The 19386-nt window shown below is 44.7% G+C and overlaps 2 protein-coding genes across 2 annotated transcripts; both read right to left on the reverse strand.

Annotated features, from left to right (window-relative positions):
• Positions 1-687: 687 nt before the first annotated feature.
• Positions 688-3360, reverse strand: LOC147217134 (sterile alpha motif domain-containing protein 9-like). Its single transcript, XM_086175717.1, has 2 exons — positions 3242-3360; positions 688-2202 (listed from the first exon to the last, which is right to left on the reverse strand). The coding sequence occupies exons 1-2, from the start codon at positions 3243-3245 to the stop codon at positions 818-820; spliced, it is 1389 nt and encodes a 462-aa protein (XP_086031843.1). The 5' UTR covers positions 3246-3360; the 3' UTR covers positions 688-817.
• A 6120-nt stretch (positions 3361-9480) lies between these two features.
• Positions 9481-19143, reverse strand: trap1 (TNF receptor-associated protein 1). The gene is made up of 18 exons (XM_086175716.1): positions 18935-19143; positions 16147-16317; positions 15975-16057; positions 15751-15891; positions 14987-15058; positions 14756-14916; positions 14520-14629; positions 14371-14444; positions 11878-12033; positions 11663-11783; positions 11517-11586; positions 11268-11415; positions 11014-11199; positions 10543-10681; positions 10364-10449; positions 10132-10277; positions 9966-10038; positions 9481-9860 (listed from the first exon to the last, which is right to left on the reverse strand). Exons 1-18 carry the CDS (start codon positions 19137-19139, stop codon positions 9759-9761), a joined length of 2244 nt encoding a protein of 747 aa, XP_086031842.1. The 5' UTR covers positions 19140-19143; the 3' UTR covers positions 9481-9758.
• Between the last annotated feature and the right edge of the window lie 243 nt (positions 19144-19386).

The raw sequence follows: 19386 nt of genomic DNA on the forward strand, positions 1-19386 counted from the left end.
TTGCAGGGAATCTTCAATCTTTGTAGTAACTGCTAACAGTTAAGACAATTCATATTTCATTATATTTCTTATTCTTCCTCCTTTCTACTATTATCTATTACTATTATGTTTTTTACGTGAAACTCTGGCACAACAATTTCCTTCGGGAACAGTAAATTGTATTGCAGGCTTGTGTGGCGTGGCAACAACAGCATCACACCTTCAATTTCCAGTTTCAGACTCATCAGTCTATCTGACATTCTTTTCACCTCTAGGACGTTCCTAACAAACTCCTCCTTCAAGATAACTCCTACTCCATTTCTCTTCTTGTCAGTACCATAATAGTACAACTTAAAGCTGCTCCTAAGCTTCAAGCCTTACTACCTTTCCACCTGGTCTCCTGGACACACAGTATATCCACCTTCCTTCTCTGCATCATGTCAACCAACTCTACCTTTTCCTGTCATAGTCCCAACAGTCAAAGTCCCTCCTCTCAGTGCCAGACTCTTTCCTTTCCTCCTCTCTCTGCTTCCAAACACGCCCTCCTCCTCGTCTTCTTGTTTTTTTTTCCTTCTTTATTCAAAACTGTGCAATATTCCATAAATGTTCATAACTGTGCAATATTCCATAACAGATACACGTAAAATATTTTTTCATACTCTTGTGCACTCCTTATCTTCACTTGCTACTTAAGACACTTTACAGTTTCCCACTTGTTACTTTAGACACTTGACACTTTATAGTTTATTTGTATTTCTTATTCTGCCCCCCCCTTTTTTTCTTTACTTTTTACTTCTTACTGTTTACTACTATTTACTACTTCTACTATCTACTACTATTATTTATTGTCTTCTTTTTCTTGTAACTCTGGCACAACGGGCAGCTGCTTCTTAGCAAGTCCTTTGATGGTTTGGATTTGCTGCACAGTGGCATCGACGTCACTCATTTTCATCCCGACAACACTGGAGTTGTCCATGGTTTCCTTAGGGCACATCCACTCGCCATAGCTTTGGAACCTGGAGAAGTCGTTTTCCGATTCACAGATGCAGACGATGTCCTCGTGGCCCCCCATGTCGGTGAAAAATTCATTGAACGTGTGCAGCAGTGGTTTCTCGACCGGCGACGTGATAAGGAAAATGACCTGGAATGTCCCTTTGGTCAAGATCTGTCTGCAGATCAAAGCTACATAATCCCTCAGGAGAGTCACTTTGGTTCGAATCCAAGTCATTTCATCGCACGGCTTTTCATGTCCTTTGGAATCAGACTGGCCGTTGCAGAAGATCCAGCCGGTTTGGTCGAACAGGTGCAGCTTGGTTGTGAATTCATTCCCCGTCATGTCGCTGCAACGCTGCAAAAAGTGCAAGTTTACAGCATGGTGCTCGAGGAATTTACCGCAAAGGCCCGACACCTTGGACTCGGGATCGAAGTCAAAGACACAGAATAGTTTCATGTTCAGCAGCCAGTCGATGTGGGAAAGGTCCTGGGCTCGGAATCTGTTGGTGACGAGTATGAACCGCTTGTCATCTTCGATGAATTTCTTTCCCCTCGTCAAGAGGACCTTGAGCTTCCTGCCGAGGTCGGGGCGGATGCCCGGGCTACGGACGTATTGATTCCTCTCTGCTTCTTCTCTTTGGGCGTCCCGGTCTTTCACTCGCAGGTAAAACTTCTTGAGGTGTTTGTCGCTCACCGGCTCTGTTTTTGAGCCGGTCCTCCTGTAAACGACTTCCTTCTCGAATTCTACCTTGTTGCTGGTCTCGCTGAAGTAGGGCAAGCGCACCCGATACACCTTGCCTCTCACGATACCAATTGAAGGAACGACGTCCACCTCGACGACGTACGTCTTTTCTGCGCCGTCTTGATCGATCACCTCGATGAAGCACGGAGGACGCACGCACTGTTGTATGTGGTCACGGTCCGAGGAGAAGCTCTTGGCAACGAGAGCATCAAAAGCATCCATGTACACGTCCCTCTCGATGACGGGGATACCGATTATTTCCCCGTGCACGTACCCTTCATCCTCCTTGCCGTCCATCACACCAAAGTGTATGGTGCCATTGGATCTGCTATTCATGCAGCCCGTCGCAAATTTAAAAACCTCCCTGGCAAACTTGGCCTGGAGCCTCTGGCGATCCAAGGTCGCGGCCGTGGCGAACGACTTGTATTCTCGGCACGGGATTATCAGATCGAAAGCGCCGGATTCAGGCTCCAGAACCTTGAAATCACCTGGAAAGGGAGAGTACAAGTGTATTATTACCATTTTTCAATGACAACAAGACTTCCTGTCCTCGTCACACCTTTCAAAACAAACAGTGATATTTGAGAAGTGAAATGAAGTTTATAGGATTTACAGAAAGTGAGCGATAATTATTTAAACAAAAGTAGGCAGGTGCATAAATTTGGGCACCCCAACAGAAAAATTACTTCAATATTTAGTAGATCCTCCTTTTGCAAAAATAACAGCCTCTAAACCAGGGGTGTCAAACATACGGCCCGCGGGCCGGAACGGGCCCGCAAGGGGATTCGGCCAGGCCCGCAGGATAATTTGAAAGTGAAAAAATGCTGAAAAGACAAGGATTTATTTTTTTCAATTATGTGCAATTCGAGAATTTTCCGCTAGGAGGCGTACTATTTTGGTCAGCGTAGACGACAATCCGCATCACTGAGACGGACCAATCAGCAGACGTTATCAATGTACCACCTGCTGCTTGTTATGACGTTGTTTCTACCCCGTTCTCTACCTCCCCGCTACGCCCTCATTAGCCAAAACGTCGTTATCAAAACAGAGAAAAGTAGTTAAAAAGTGTGGAATTTTCAAGAAAAATTGACTACGTCAACCTTTGTGCTTGGCGTGTTTGCAACAAGTTTCGGTATTTTAGGAATATAATATAATAACACGGAAAGTGACTCTGACAGTGACGAAAGTATGTTTGATGGAGATTTAGCGCAGATGTTCAAATCAGAAACCGAGGATACAGTAATGTAAATACAGTCATGACACACATAACCCAGACTGCGCCTTTTAGTAAGGTGCGCCGTATGGTCGTGAAAATACGATAATAAGCAATAGCTGTTGTTGGCCAGAGCCACGCCAATTCCAGGTAAAAAAAAAAAAAATAGAATTCCTTGCACCCCAAACCACACCCGCAAAATTCCCAGCAACCCCCAAATCACACAGAAAACAAACAAGCATCAACATAAACCCCAACATTCATGACTCGCTACAGCACATTCACATTAAGATCCAAAGCAGATGGTCACTCACCCATCTCTGCTGTCACAGGAAGCGCCTTCCCTCTGCAAAACACACACCGCTGAATTTCAGAGCAGACTGAACTTGACTTCCAACCGTCCCCGGCCGTCTATACAGTTCCGGTGAGTCCGTGCAGGCCAGAAGTGACGTCCGTACAATAACGGTCAGTTGGACGTTAGAACGGGTGGTTGCCTTAATGGCAGATCACATTCAAGAGTCAGGAATAAGAAGAAGTGAAGAAGCGGTTGGATGATACAGCTTATATAGTATACGTAGCATTGACATCAAGGCATCAACATCAAGGCATCAACATCAAGGCATCAACATGAAGTCATCAACATCAAGGCATCAACATCAAGGCATCAACATGAAGTCATCAACATTAAGGCATCAACATCAAGGCATCAACATCAAGGCATCAACATTAAGGCATCAACATTAAGGCATCCACATCAAGGCATCAACATTAAGGCATCAACATCAAGGCATCAACATTAAGGCAACAACATATTCCGACGGAATAACAATAAGAATAAGAACAACTTTATTTATCCCGAAGGAAATTGTAGTGCCAGAGTTTGAAGACTTGCAACCGTTGAGCTGATGACGTCATTAGCCCGCGGTGCAACGGCAGACGGTGGGATGTAAACCGTTATGATGATCTTCTTCTTCTTCTTTCGGCTTTTCCTGTCAGGTGTCACCACAGCAAGTCAACCTTCTCCATCTAACCCTATTCTCTGGATCCTCCTCTCTCACACCAACAACCTTCATATCCTCTCTCACTACGTCCATAAATCTTCTCTTTGGTCTTCCTCCAGACCTCTTGCCTGGCAGCTCCAATTCCAGCATCCGTCTACCAATATATTCACTATCTCTTCTCTGTACATGACCGAACCATCTCAGTCTGGCTTCTCTGACCTTCTCTCCAAAACATCTAACATGTGCCGTCCCTCTGATAGACTCATTCCTGATCCTCTCCATCCTGGTCACTCCCAAAGAGAACCTCAACATCTTCATGTCTGCAACCTCTAGTTCTGCCTGCTGTCTTTTGGTCATTGGAACAGTTTCTAGTCCAAACATCATCACTGGTCTCACCACTGTCTTGTACACCTTTCATTTTATTCTGGCTGAAAGTCTTCTATCTCTTGGTACACCTGACACTTTTCTCCACCCATCCCAACCTGCTTGGACCCGTCTCTTCACCTCTTTTCCACACTCTCCGTTGCTCTGGACTTTTGACCCTAAGTACCTGAAATCCTCCAGCTTCTTGATCTCCACTCCCTGTAGCCTCACCGTTCCACCCGAGTTCCTCTCATTCACACACATATATTCTGTCTTGCTGCGACTAACTTTCATTCCTCTCCTTTCCAGAGCATACCTCCACCTCTCTAGATTTTCCTCTACCTGTTGTCTGCTCTCACTACAGATCACAATGTCATCCGCAAACATCATGGTCCATGGGGATTCCTGTCTAACCAGCACACCGTACCAGTGTCTCACAGCGAGCATACGTGTCCTGCACCAGTCTAACATACTTCTCTGCCACTCCAGACTTCCTCATACAATACCAGAGCTCCTCTCTTGGCACCCTGTCATATGCTTTTTCTAGGTCTACAAAAACGCAATGTAACTCCCTCTGGCCTTCTCTGTACTTTTCTATTAGCATTCTCAACGCAAATACTGCATCTGTAGTACTCTTCCTAGGCATGAAGCCACACTGCTGTTCACAAATGCTGACTTCTGCTCTCAGTCTAGTTTCCACGACTCTTTCCCATAACTTAATTGTATGGCTCATCAACTTTATCCCTCCATACTTGCCACAATTCTGCACATCCCCTTTATTCTTAAAAATAGGCACCATCACACTTTGACTCCATTCTTCAGGCATCTTCTCACTCTCTAAGATCCTGTTGAATAATCTAGTCAGAAAATCTACCGCTGCCTCTCCTAGACACTTCAACACCTCGACAGGTATATCATCAGGACCAACTGCTTTTCCACTCGTCATCCTCTTCAATGCCTTCCTCACTTCACTTTTACTAATTTTTGCTACTTTGTGGTCTACGATAATCACCTCTTCTATCCTTGCCTCTCTTTCATTTTCCACATTCATCAGCTCTTCAAAGTACTCTTTCCATCTTCCCATCACTCTTCTAGCATCTGTCAATACATTTCCCTCTCTGTCCTTTATCACCCGGACCTGTTGTACATCCTTTCCATCTTTATCTCTCTGTTTCGCCAACCTGTATAGATCATTCTCACCCTCCTTACTATCCAACCGAGCATACAAGTCATCATAAGCCCTTTGTTTTGCCTTTGCTACCTCTATCTTTACCTTTCGCCGCATCTCCCTGAACTCCTGTCTGTTCTCTTCAGTCCTCTCAGTATCCCACTTCTTCTTCGCTAACGGCTTTCTCTGTATACACTCCTGCACTTCCTCATTCCACCACCAAGTCTCCTTATCTACTTTCCTTCCAGATGACACACCAAGTACTCTTCTACCTGTCTCCCTGATAACACTAGCTGTTGTTGTCCAATCATCTGGAAGCTCACCCTGACCATCCAGACCCTTTCTCAACTCCTCCCTGAATACCATGCAACACTCCTCCCTTTTCAGCTTCCACCATTTTGTCCTCTGCTCTGCCTTTGTCCTCTTCATCTTCCTTGTCACCAGAGTCATCCTACAAACCACCATCCTATGCTGTCTGGCTACACTCTCACCTACAACTACTTTGCAGTCACTGATCTCTTTCAGGTTACCTCGTCTATACAAGATGTAGTCTACCTGCGTGCTCCTACCTCCGCTCTTATAAGTTACCCTATGTTCCTGTTTTTTCTGGAAAAAAGTGTTCACTACAGCCATTTCCATCCTTTTTGCAAAATCTACCACCATCTGTCCCTCCGCATTCCTATCCTGGATACCAAATCCGCCCATCACTTCTTCATCCCCTCTATTGCCTTCACCAACATGTCAATTGAAGACTGCACCAATGACCACTCTCTCATTTCTGGGAATATTCTGCATCACTTCATCTAACTCATTCCAGAACTTCTCCTTCTCTTCAGATTCACATCCCACCTGCGGGGGATAGCCACTAACAACATTGAGCATCACACCTTCAATTTCCAGTGTCAGACTCATAAGTCTATCTGACATTCTTTTCACCTCTAGGACGTTCCTTACGAACTCCTCCTTCAAGATAACTCCTACTCCATTTCTCTTCTTGTCAGTACCATAATAGTACAACTTAAAGCCTGCTCCTAAGCTTCTCGCCTTACTACCTTTCCACCTGGTCTCCTGGACACACAGTATATCCACCTTCCTTCTCTGCATCATGTCCACCAACTCTCTACCTTTTCCTGTCATAGTCCCAACATTCAAAGTCCCTACTCTCAGTCCCAGACTCTTTCCTTTCCTCCTCTCTCTCTGCTTCCGAACACGCACTCCTCCTCTTCTTCTTGTTCTTGTTCTTCCACCCACAGTAGCCCAATTTCCATTAGTACCCTGTAGGTCATCAGTACCAATGGCGGTCGTTGTTAACCCGGTCCGCGACCGATCCGGTATGGTATAGTTTTGGTTGTCTCGCATATTTGGTTTTGGCAAAAGTTTTACGCCGGATGCCCTTCCTGACGCAACCCTCTGCATTTATCCGGGCTTGGGACCGGCACAGGGAGACACTGCTCCGTGTCCCCCCAAGGCAGGCTTGGAGAGGCACGGGCCAGTGCCGCCCTGAGGCTGCATTTTATATATATACATATATATATATATATATAAATTAATATAAACACTCATACATACATATATCTTCTTCTTTCTGCTTTTCTTCTCAGCTTTTACCTTCAGGGGTCACCACAGTGAATCAACCTTAAACACATATAAATACATATACTTACATATACGATTACACACACACACATTTATATATATATATATATATATATATAAATGCATAAATATATCTATACATGTATACACATCCATACATATATATATACATATACGTATACATGTATATATACATTTCGTATATGTTTATGTGTGTATATTTTTATGATTGTTTGTATATATGAGGATACATTCACACACACATACATGTATACATACACACATACATATATACAAATATATCTGTGTGTACATGTGTACATGCTTTATAGTAGGGATGGTGTTATTTGGATGTAACTCAGCATTTTTTCTCCTCCAAACAGGACAAGTTGAAATTTTACCCTTAAAGTTCTGTTTTGGTTTCATTCTCCCAATCCTCTTCTGTCTTCAGCAGGGGGGTCACATCTGGCACTGTAGGATTTGAGTCCCTGGCGGCGTTGGTGTTCCTGATGGTAGCCTGTCTTACTTTGGTCCCAGCTCTCTGCAGGCCATTCACTAGGTCCTCCCATGTGGTTCAGGGAGTTTTGCTCACCGTTCTTGTGAGCATTTTGACCAAATACTTATTTTACAGAGGAATTTACCAATTCATTCATTCAAAATCCTATGATGTCATTTCCTGGTTTCTTTCCCCCATTCTGTTTCTCATAGTTGAAGTGCAGCTATGATGAATCTTATAGGAAACTTACAGGCCTCGCTCATCTTTTTAAGGAGAACTTGCACAATGGATGGCTGACTAGATACTTTTGTGCTCCACAGTATATGTATGAATGTATGTATATAAATGTATATAAATATACATATATCTGTGTATGTATGCATATACATACACATATATGTATGAATGTGTGTATATATATATATATATATATATACATACACTGACACACATACATATGTATATATGTATGTATGTCTATAAATCTCTGTGTATGAACATACGTGTCAATGCATGTAAATATATCTACGTGTATACGCATATATGAATATTTATGTATACACATATATGCACATTTATGTATAAATACACGATATATATACATATATATCAAACGGGAATGATAGGTTCCACAGACGATTGCTCTACCCCCTGCACCACGCCCCATAAAGCGTATGTATGTGTGTTATGCGTTTTATTTATATATATCAATAGAAAACACACACATATATATACATTTATTTATATATACATATTTATATATGTATATACATATATATATATACACACACATATATATATATATATATATATATATATATATATATATATATTTATATACACATATATAAAAATAAAAACACATAACACACATACATACGCTTTATGGAGCGTGGTGCAGGAGATGGAGCAATCGTCTTTGGAGCCGATCATTCCTGTTCGATTCCTGGCTCCTCCTAGTGAGTCGAAGCGTCAGTCTACTTATCACGGTTCATCCATAATGGGTTAATCGCAGAGAACGAATTTCCCCACGAGGGATTAATAAAGGATAAGTTAATTATACCAGCATCAATCGCAGCTACACCATCTTGGCCGATCTGATCACATGTCCTGCATATACCACCCTGAAAAGGAAAAAAAAAAAGACCCCCATAACAAAAAACGGTAAGAAAGATGCCTGATGGTTCCTCTCAGCAGCTGCAGCACTGTTTTGAAAACACCAACTGGGACGTTGGACCTCAGAGACCCGTCCCGCCCTCCTCACTAGTACTGTTGCAATGGGGGAGACGTTTTCGGACTTTCAAAACAAACACAGAATGAAAAAATGTTTTTACCGCAGAGCTGTCATTGTGTTGACAACTCTGAACACTTGAATATCACAATCAGTACTGTGTATACCTACAAACTGTTTTTCTTTTTAATTAACTATTATTCTTATAGCTCTTTTCTCATCATTTTAACACAGTCGATTTGAGTTTTTAAGTTCCTCATCTTTATAAAGGCGTTCACCCTCATTTCATATACAGGACTGTCTCAGAAAATTAGAATATTGTGATAAAGTTCTTTAAAAAAACAAAAATTACTTTTTCATGATATCCTAATATTTTGAGACAGTATTTTTGAGTTTTCTTAAGATGTAAGCCATAATCAGCAATATCAAAATAATAAAAGGCTTGCAAGATTTCATTTGATTTGCAATGAATCCAGAATTTTAGTTTTTGTAATTGCATTACAGAAGATAAAGAACTTTATCACAATATTCCGATTTTCTGAGACAGTCCTGTATTTGGTAATTTGATACATAAACATAAAACAATGAAATCTATTGACATCAGGTACTTATTTCACGAGACGTCGGTATCTTAAAGAAACCTTGAGAGAGGATGATGACCCATCCCTTATCTATAAAAAAAGGGACTTTTGCAAGGGTTTATCTCCATGGTAACCAGCTCCACAAAGATTTATTATAGCTGTACACATCCAGGTAACGGCACGACTACCTCGAGGCGTAACCACCTTCCACCGTCCTTTATGGATCTCGGTCTTCTCTCGATTGACGACAAACCGAGGCTTTTCATCGGCTTCCTGGGCAGGAAGTCCTTCGCAGGGAAGCGGTCGTGTCTCTTGTGGTTTCAGAGAAATGTGCTCAGAACTGCCCTTCCAGCTTCATCCGGCCTTTCAGTCTTCAGGTGGGGCACATCGACCCCTCAGTGCTTCTCCAGAGCTTTGGTGAGCAGGTCGTTGAGGCGGGAGATCATCGGCCGGGGATCGTCGTTCAGGCCGGCGGTTATCATGGCGTTGTCGTAAATCTGGGAGGAAACAGAAGACGGGGAAGGGGGGCGACCGTTGGATCTCCTTCCGGCTCCATCAAACGAAAGAATCGGCAAAAAGATTAGCTCGCAAAAGACGCTCACCTGTTCGAGCAGCAGTCCTGCCAGGTCGGCGTCCGTGTCCTTCAGCGCGTGCATCTTCTTGATCAGGTCGTGTCTATCGGATGATGGAGAAGGTGAACCTGTGGGGTCAACACTTCCTCCAAGTCCCTCTCACACACACACACACACACACACTCCTCCCTCTCACCCGGCGTTGATCTCCAGGGTCGGCTGCAGTATCTGCGCTCTCTCCTCGGCGCTGCGAGCCAGCTGCTGGGTGCGGAGGAAGTGGCGGGCGGCGCCCATCTCCAGCACGGTGATCATGGCCGGGTGGGTGTCCAGCCGAGGAGTCAGCTGCCGGATTATCAGAAGATGTGTAAAATATTCCCGATTCAACTTTTTTGTTATGACCGGCTGAAGCCACATTTGGCATTCGTTACCTTGACGTTGGTGACCCGCGGGCCGAGGGCGTTCTTCATCCACGCCATGAGGTCGTCGGCCTGCTCCTGGGACAGACGCTCCGACGCTGCGGAGGGTAAAACACGGCATGAAGGAGTCAAGACGGCAGAGAAGGTTTCATCAACAGGTCAGGGGTCGGGGAGGGGAGGGTCAGGCGGACCGGGTTTGCTGTCCTCGAACTTCTCCTCCTTGTAGTGGTCCACCACGATGTCCGTCTCCACGGAGATCAGCTTCTTCTTGTCGAACTCCCTGAGGTGGAGCAGCGTCAGCTCGTCGAACTGCTCGTAACAGAACAGCACCTGCGCAGGAGGTTTTTATTTACTTTTTATTCAAACATCTGAATGGACCTTCATGATCAGCACTTTTTTTTTCTTTTAAATATCCCCTCCTGTTCATCCAAAACAAGTGAACTCAAAGCGTCCCGAAGTATTTTCAAGTTGGATTTAAAGAAATAACTCTCACATTGATGTGGTTTTAATCCTAAATATGGCCGTCTGTCCCGACAAAGTAAATCCCGGTGCAACACGCGGCGTTCCCCTCTTTCTTCACCAGCGCCCACCGACCCCAAAATGTGAAGATCAGGTGAAACACCTCCTCCTCCTCCTCCTCCTCCTCCTCCTCCTCCTCTCACCTCCATGTCCTTCTGCTTCATGGCCTCAAAGTAGGGCGAGTGTTCGGCCAGGTGGCGGTTGGGCGCACACAGGTAGTAGATGTTGCGGGTTCCGGCCTTCATGCGCGTTCCGTACTCCATCAGGTTGGTCTGCTGGCCCGCCGGAAGAGCCGAGGACTCGAACCTCAGCAGCTTAGCGATGTCCTCCTGCAGACAGGGCGGGACTTCAGACAAAGTACCGGGAATCTTTCCCACCGTTCCGAAAGCGGAGTCACCTTGACGTCTTGCTCCTGCGTGGTGACGATGCCCTCCCTCATGAAGAGGCCGTAGTCCTCAAAAAACTTGCTATACTTCTCAGGCTCCTTCTTGCTCTGGTCCAGCAGGAAGCGAATCACCCTCTGCTGCAGAACCTCTCGGAGCTTCCTGCGGGACGGGGGGTCGGAGGAACGGAACGGCACATTCAAATATTTGGGGATTATAATAGCTGTAAAATAAAGACGGGAGTTGCGATTCTACTTGTGCACCTGATGAGGGCGCTCTCCTGCAGCAGTTCCCTGCTGAGATTAAGCGGGATGTCCTCGCTGTCCACCACGCCTGCGAACACATCAGGTCCAGCTTAGGCCTGTCGCGCCCCGAGCCTGTCGGAGGCGGCGAGCGGGACGACACGCACCTCGCAGGAAGCGCAGCCACTTGGGCAGGATGTCGGTGGCCTTGGTCTGGATCAGGACCTTCCTGCTGAACAGAGCCACGCTGGAGCCCATCTCCCTGCTCACGTCGAACATGGACGGCTTCTGCGGGCATGTACACACACACACACGTCCGGGATGAGCAAAGTTTGACTGAACGATCGGGGTCGATCGGGAGGCGGGTTCGCCAGCGCCTCACCGCTTCCGGGACGTAGAAGATGCTGCGGATATTGAGGGGGGCGTCGGCGCGGTAGTGCAGCGTGTAGCGAGGCTTGTCGTAGCTCTGCGCAATGTAGCGGTAGAACTCCTCGTGCTGCCAGTCGCTGATCTCCTTAGGATCCATCATCCACAAGGCCTGGGGGCGGAGAACGGTTACACAAGGTGATCGATTATTAAAAACAATACTCGCCGTTTCATGCAATGTGTCAAACTTAAGACCAAATGTGGCCTGCGAGAACGCCTTAAAAAGTCTGATTGTCTTCAAATAAATAAGTCAAAGACTTGCATTGACAGTGAACTACATTTCCCACTATTCATGCCATTGGATCGCAGTGTATCCACATCGATGCCATTTTCAACAACTACAAATGATCCCTAAATGTCCAGAAAGAGGAAAAAAAGTTGATACAGATGGAAGGCTGTTACAAGAAAGATACATGTTTGTGCTTCAAGGAGAAAAAAATGTATGTCTTTTGCGCTATGAGGCGGCGTCGGTTGCGTCGGCCACAATCTGTGTCGGCCTTTTGACACCAAACACGGAGCTAAGTATGCCAAATTTAGCTTTCCAGAAAAATAACAAAATGTTGGAGAATCAAAAGCCAAACTACGACGGCAGCACGAAAGCATCCAAGAACACTGCAGCGGTGAAAGCTAGCTTTGGAACAGAGCAACTCGTAAACATGTTTTTTTTTGACATCTATGCAAATGCATATGTAACATTTTGGATTTGAATGAGTTATTTAACATGAAGGAGTAGTTACATTTATTTTACATTACATTTATTTACATGTATATTGTTACCGTTTGAGGGCCTGATGCAACGACTTAGGAGATACAAGCTGAGATCTGAGTTAGAAGCGAGCAGAATGAGTGTTCGACGCTGACAACATCGCCTTTCCGTAAAGTGGTGTTTAAAAAAAGGCGGACGCCTGACGACGCAAGGTAACCCAGAGAACATCACGGAAAAACACGAGCAAGCCGTGCGTGTCGTGGACTCGTCCGTGAGCTGATGAGAAGTCGCTGTCGGTGAGATCCGGTGACGGAAAGCGTCGTCTGTGAGAAGGCGGGAGACATTTACGGGGATTTGGTGCGGCGGACGCCGGGAACGTCGACGAACGAGGTGCCGGAAGCCGCGTTCAAAGCCGGAGACTGTTTGATGGCTTTAAAAGGAGGAGTGGCGTTCACGCCGTCTATAAATGAAGTTTAATAATAAATAATCCTTTATTAATCCCCGTGGGGAAATTGGTTCTCTGCAATGAAGCCATCATGGGTGAACCATGAGCAGTGGCTGCCGTCCATCAGCGCCAGGGGAGCAGATACTTCCACACACTCGGAGGAGCCGGGAATCGAACCAGGAATGTTCGGTTCCAAATACGATCGCTCGCATCAGGAGTCGCAAAGTGTGCAGATTACATTTAGCAACACATTGTAGCATTAAGTGTGAAGCCAGTAAGTTGAGGATGGAGGAAAAACTACCCAAACCTCCTCCGCCGATGCTGGCATCCTTGTCCCATCTCCACAGGAATTACACTTAATAAAACCAGTTATTTCTTGAGATTCTCTCATTACTATTATTTGTTATTCAAACCAGGGGGTGGAACGGATAAATAATGTTACAATTTAATACAATGGCGACAATTAATTTGATATATAGATTTGCATGTTCTCTGCGTGGGGCCGATATAGATTTGAGCTTATTGACTTTAAAATTCAACTCATAAATCAAGGTATTACAGTGTTTGCCAGAAGTGACAGGAGGGAGTGAAACCTTTCAAAGTTTTTCCAACTTTTTCACTTCATCAGACACTCAGAGACCAGGAACATGTTTGAAATAAAAAACAAACGGAGGTAAATAAAACGTGTTCAAATAATTTTGTCGCTCTTTTGGCGGATAATTTAAATTCAGCTTTTTTTTTTCATTAACACAAGAAGCATTCAAATGGACATTGAGTATTTTGCATAAAAGTAACCTTCAAAAGGTCAAAAGGTCAAAAGGTTTTGTTGCCTGCGTAAATGTCATTTTGTTTTCTCCGCAGTTGTTCATTGATTTAAAAAAACGCAACACATACTTTGTTTATACATAGCATAAAGACAAAAAAAAAAAAAAAAAAAACCTTATATGCCGTGTTAATTCATTTTAAATGTCAAAAGGGTTGGGTGGTTCCCAGTGTTTTCTTTACTGTGCGGAAAACGGGTCCAAAAAAGCGGGAAACGTTCCCGACTCGTGACTCAATTTGAATTTGAAAATAAATATGAACCTGTGCATGGATTTAATCCCAGCAGGAGATGCTGGATTATTTAAAATTCTAATGCAGTGACATGATGAACCAGCAGGTTTGCGTAAATTCAGTAAAAATTCAGATTTTGATCCAGCTCCTTCAGCACGTGCTATGACCCGCTTACGTCGGTAGTGGTGGCGTGTGTGTGTGTGTGTGTGTGTGTGTGTGTGTCGGTCTCACAATCTGTTATTCACCTGCAGCGTGTTGATCCGCCGTCCATTCAGGAAAATAGGGAAGCTGACAAAGTTGCTGTACTTTGTTACGACATCTGGAGCATAAAAACAAGCTTATGGTTGGCGTCTGTCCGTCCATTCGCCCCTCGCTGCAGCTTCGGGGTTCTTACCTTTAACTCTGTCTTCGGCAGAGAACTCCTTGCAGTCGTCTTTGAGGTGCAACACGATCTTCGTCCCCTGCTGGACGCCGCCGGCTTCAGCAATCTCAAACACCCCGGATCTAGGAGGCACCATGACGCGACAAGTTATTGTTTGTTTTTTTTTTTCCCAAAAAATTTGGCCTTCATCTTCCACCGTCTTCGCTTTACTGAAGCTTCTCAGCTGCCGGACCCTCGGTCCTTCTCACCCATCGGACGACCATTTGTATCCCGGCGCGTCGGGGTCGGCAGACTTGGAGTAGACGTCCACGCGATCTGCCACCATGAAGGCCGAGTAAAATCCCACGCCGAACTGGCCGATGATGGTGCTGCTGGCCTCCGTCTGGTTCTGCAGGGCGTCCAGAAATGCCTGCGACAAAAACAGTTCTACATTCGAATGACGCACAAACGGAACAAGGCTGAGAGGAGGAACCAGCTACCTTGGAGCCGGAGCGGGCGATAGTTCCCAGGTTTGCGATCAGCTCCTCCTGGCTCATCCCGACTCCTGTGTCCTGTGGACGGTGTGTGACATGTTCAACCACCAGGTGGCGATTTCTTTCAGGAAAAAGACGAGTGTGTTTCCAGAATAACCAGCATTTCTTTACTGGTGAGGATGTTTTCATTGCTCTTTAATTAGAAGCGTATAATGGGTAAAAAGGAAACTTCAAGAATGACATGATGGACAGTATAATTTAAAACAAATGTGTGACATTTTTCAGAATGATTTAAATGTATCTCACATGATGCATCATTGTGTATGTTTTTGCTTCTTATTGTTGGCAGCCGAAGCACAGAAATCGGCAGAAGAATTGATATCCTTTCTAAAATCTGTACGCAGGTTTGTCTGATCATCCCAACCCTCTTTCGGCGGTATCCTCCTCCGAGGTTCCTTAAGCCTCTGGATATCTGCTTTTTACGACGCGTACAATTTTAATTACACATTTTTAACGAGCGACTGCCCTGCTTGATGCTGCAGCAGTGAATGGAGTTTGTGCTCCTGGGATTGGAAAACAGATCCACCGGATTATTTACAATCATTAGTGCCTGGAGCTTCAAAAACATGCCCACGTTCAGTTACAGAAAGTTATTTCTGAAGATGTGGAGTGATAGTGGACGAAAAAGCATAAAATACTCATTTAGCGTTGGTGTAAATCGGATCCCCGAACGTGAAAAGGGCATCGGCAACCTCTCCGCAGCAGCATACCTGGATGGTGAAGGTGCCCTTGGTGACATCGGTCTGAAGGTGGATCTCCATGGGAGACGTCTCGCCGCCAGCTGTTATCATTTTGTGGCGCAGTTTTTCCAGGGCGTCGCTGCCGTTGGAGATCAGCTCCCTGATGAACACCTGCCGGGACGAGGGAAGAGCGGGTCACCGCCGAAAACCGGTGAGGAGACGTTCTCGCCCCCCAAACCCTTGACGATCCTTACCTCCTTTTCCGAATACAGCGACCTCGCCACGATGTCCAGTAGCTTTTTGGTCTCGGCCTGAAATTCATGTTGGGAAAGGCTCCCTGGACGGGATTCATGACACAAAACTTTAAGTGACATCCAATCTGACAACAAGCGATAATATATAACAAATGTCATGTTGCTCCGGCACCTTGCACCGATTCTGTGTCTGCGATGATGGTGTGCAGGGGCTCCTCCTCGGGCTCCTTCTCCGCCTCCTGGGTGCTGAACCAGGACTGCTGGCTGAAGCGAAGGCCGGCCGGACGGGAGCTCCACGCTCCGGCTCGGCCGTACCACCTCTGCTGCCGTCCGCCAGGCGCGTCTGGACACAGATTGGAGACGCAGCCTCAGATGGGTTCGCAATACAACTGACATACAACGCTGCTTCTGCGATCTCACTACCTCGTCCATTCACATGTCCTGCCTTAATTCTGCTGTCTCTCTTATCCTTGTTGGTCCAAGCACGCAGGTATCCTGCCAAGTTTGGTTTATTTATGTTGGTATTGTTATTGCTATTTATTTATATTGTTGTTTAGTTCTGGTTGCATATTTGTCAACCTTACGGTTCCTTTATGTAGTCAGTTATCATCCCTGATGTTGTTGCTGCTGTCTATTTATTTGTGGATGTATTTCTATCTTCTCTCTATTTATATCTTTATAGTTTATAGTTTATTTTATTTCTAATTCTGCCTTTTCTTTTTATTATTTATTACTGTTATTTTTTCTGTAACTCTGGCACAACAATTTCCTTCGGGATTAATAAAGTTGTTCTTATCTTATCCTATCTTATATCTAAATTCATATTCATTTTATTTTTTGACATTATACATGTTACGCTGCTGTGACAAAGGAATTTCCCCTACGGGCATCTATAAAGTTTATTTTATCTTACCTAAATTTTTTCAAATGGGGAAAACCCATGATTCCATGAACCTAAAAAAGAACAATCTTTCTCACTATCTCTGTTGCTGTGCTGAACTGTAAAACTCTATTCTGATGTATGAAACACCCATCCCACTGCTGTTAATAGAAAAAAACAAACAAACAGTAACATCTCCCTTTCTTTGTTAGAAAATAGACACCTTAATTGGAATTTTGATGATAAATGATCATGCTGTTTGTGAGTGGGGTTGCAGGTTTAATCTGCCACCGGTGCATAAATACCCACAGCTTAGCTAAGGCAACTAACAGGTAGAAAAGGTCTTGGTTGGATCTGAAAATGCAGGAAAGCCTGAAGAAATCCAATGCGCCTGGAAAACAGTCACAGTGCTTCACTTTTTCCACATTCTGTTGCATTACAACCTTATTCCAAAATGGATGAAACTAGTCTCCTTTAAAATTCTACACACAATATCCCATAAGAGCAATAAGAATGTTTTTTTTTTTCAAATTTTAAAATAAAAAAAAATAAAATAAAAAAAAATGAAAAAATAAAAATTAAAAAAAAAAGAAAATTTCCTGAAGATGTTTCTACAATAATAACTTATACTTTATTAATACATCGTGTGGAAATTTGTTCTCTGCATTTAACCCGTCATGGATGAACCGTGAGCAGCTGGCTGCCGTCCACCAGCGCCATGGGAGCAGTTAGGGGGGCGGAAAGGGACACAACTGTCTATATGAGGCCCAACGACCAACAGTGCATGTCGGAGCACAGTGTCAGAGGAACTGGCTGTAGACATCTGAACCAGGATTGTCCTGAGGTGCAAAGCCGGGAAAAAGTGCAGAAAACTTTGCATGTTGAGAACAGTGGCCTCCTCCTTTTACCTGTAAATGGAAGACTTAGCTGGCCAAGTGTCGAAGCCCCTCCCTGACTTTGTCAGGGTGGGGACCATGAACCTGATGGTCATTCTGTCAGAGCTCCATAGAGAGAACTTTCAAAGGACCACCATCTCTGCAGAAATTCACAGGCCAGGCCTGTGTAGTAAAGCAGCCAGACAGAAGACAAATGGAAATCCACTTGGAGTTTGCCAAGAGACACCTGAAGGACTCTCAGGCCGTGGGAAATAATAACACTTTTTTTGTGTTACGATTTGAATGGGGGGAAAAAAATTGATCCACTTCGATACAAAGTTGTAACATAATAAGACGTGGAAAAAGTGAAGTGCTGGGAATACTTTCCGAATGCAATGTGAAACATTTTCTTTAAGGATTCTGCAGAGCTGTGCTGAACCGTTCAGGTTTACTGAGGGGAAAAAATCTCAGGCAAATCCAATTTCTCACATTCAAACGGCAAGCAAACACAACTTGTGATTATTTGGTTTGATTAAATCTGAAGGTGGAAAAAAGTATTAAAACAGAAGCCAAGACCGTAAATGTGAGAAACACTTGGAGCCGCTGTCGTAAAAGCATCACCATGACAACCGGCCAGAGGATGAAGAGCATCATGGAAAGGAAACCACAGGTTTATCTTACTTTTGCTTGCAGGTTCGAATGAAATATCATCAAAACAACCTCAATGTGCCAGAGTGTTCGAGATAATAAAAAACGGTCAATGTTTAGGGTTAGATACATTTAATGTATTTAATAATCGTGTAAGTTGATTAATCAATAACTCAACAAATGCGGCCAGCTCCATCTGACGCTCTGTGAATTTTATTTTTACCACTTTGTCACGATTTTTATCGTTTCATTTAAATGTGTATGAGTGTCCTTTAAATAAAATCTTATATAAAAACAAACTCAATGAGCTAAACTCCGCCATCATGGAGGACGCGTGACGTCATGTCGAAGTCAAGGACTCAAATCGTATTTCTATTATACTTCTAATAAATTGTATTAAAAAATGGGTTGATTACCTACAAGACGCGGACCGAATCTGCATATTAACCCTCCAAAAAACGCAGTTTTAAAAATAAAGATAAAAAAAAAAAAAAAAAGCTAATAACAAGCTAGCTGTCAGTAGCAGCCCGTTAGCAAGCTAAACAGTCGGGACTTACCGATAGCCGTGACGTGACGGCGCGAGACAGGTGCGCAGCTGAGCACGCGCGCACACGCCGGTAAACGTGTTCCGGCGGAGGACTCGAGCGCCGAACGCGCGAGCGACAGGAGGCAGCGAGACATGGCGGGGGGCGCGAGAGGACGACGGAGGGCTCGTGTCGGAACACACACGCGTAGAACTACAAACGCCGGGAAGGACCCCATCCCTTCTTCCGCGCATGCGCAGTACTCTTCTCCGCCGGTGTGGTGCCCGTCGCACTGCCTGAAGAGAAATAAAAAAAATGCGCGTCCCGATCAGGGACGCTCATCGAAGCCCCCCGGTGTGATTCGGCGCTGATGGGATCTGTGAACATCCCGCTGAAATTCCCATCGGTTCTGGCCGATGTGGTTTAAGAACGGGAATTAATTGGGTTCTTCGTTTCGCCTTCAAGGTCAAACGGTGGTCATCTTG

The sequence above is a fragment of the Fistularia commersonii genome, chromosome 28, assembly GCF_037954325.1.
Source record: "Fistularia commersonii isolate RoL2024-O1a breed Wild chromosome 28, RoL_Fcom_v1.0, whole genome shotgun sequence".
NCBI lineage: Eukaryota > Metazoa > Chordata > Actinopteri > Syngnathiformes > Fistulariidae > Fistularia > Fistularia commersonii.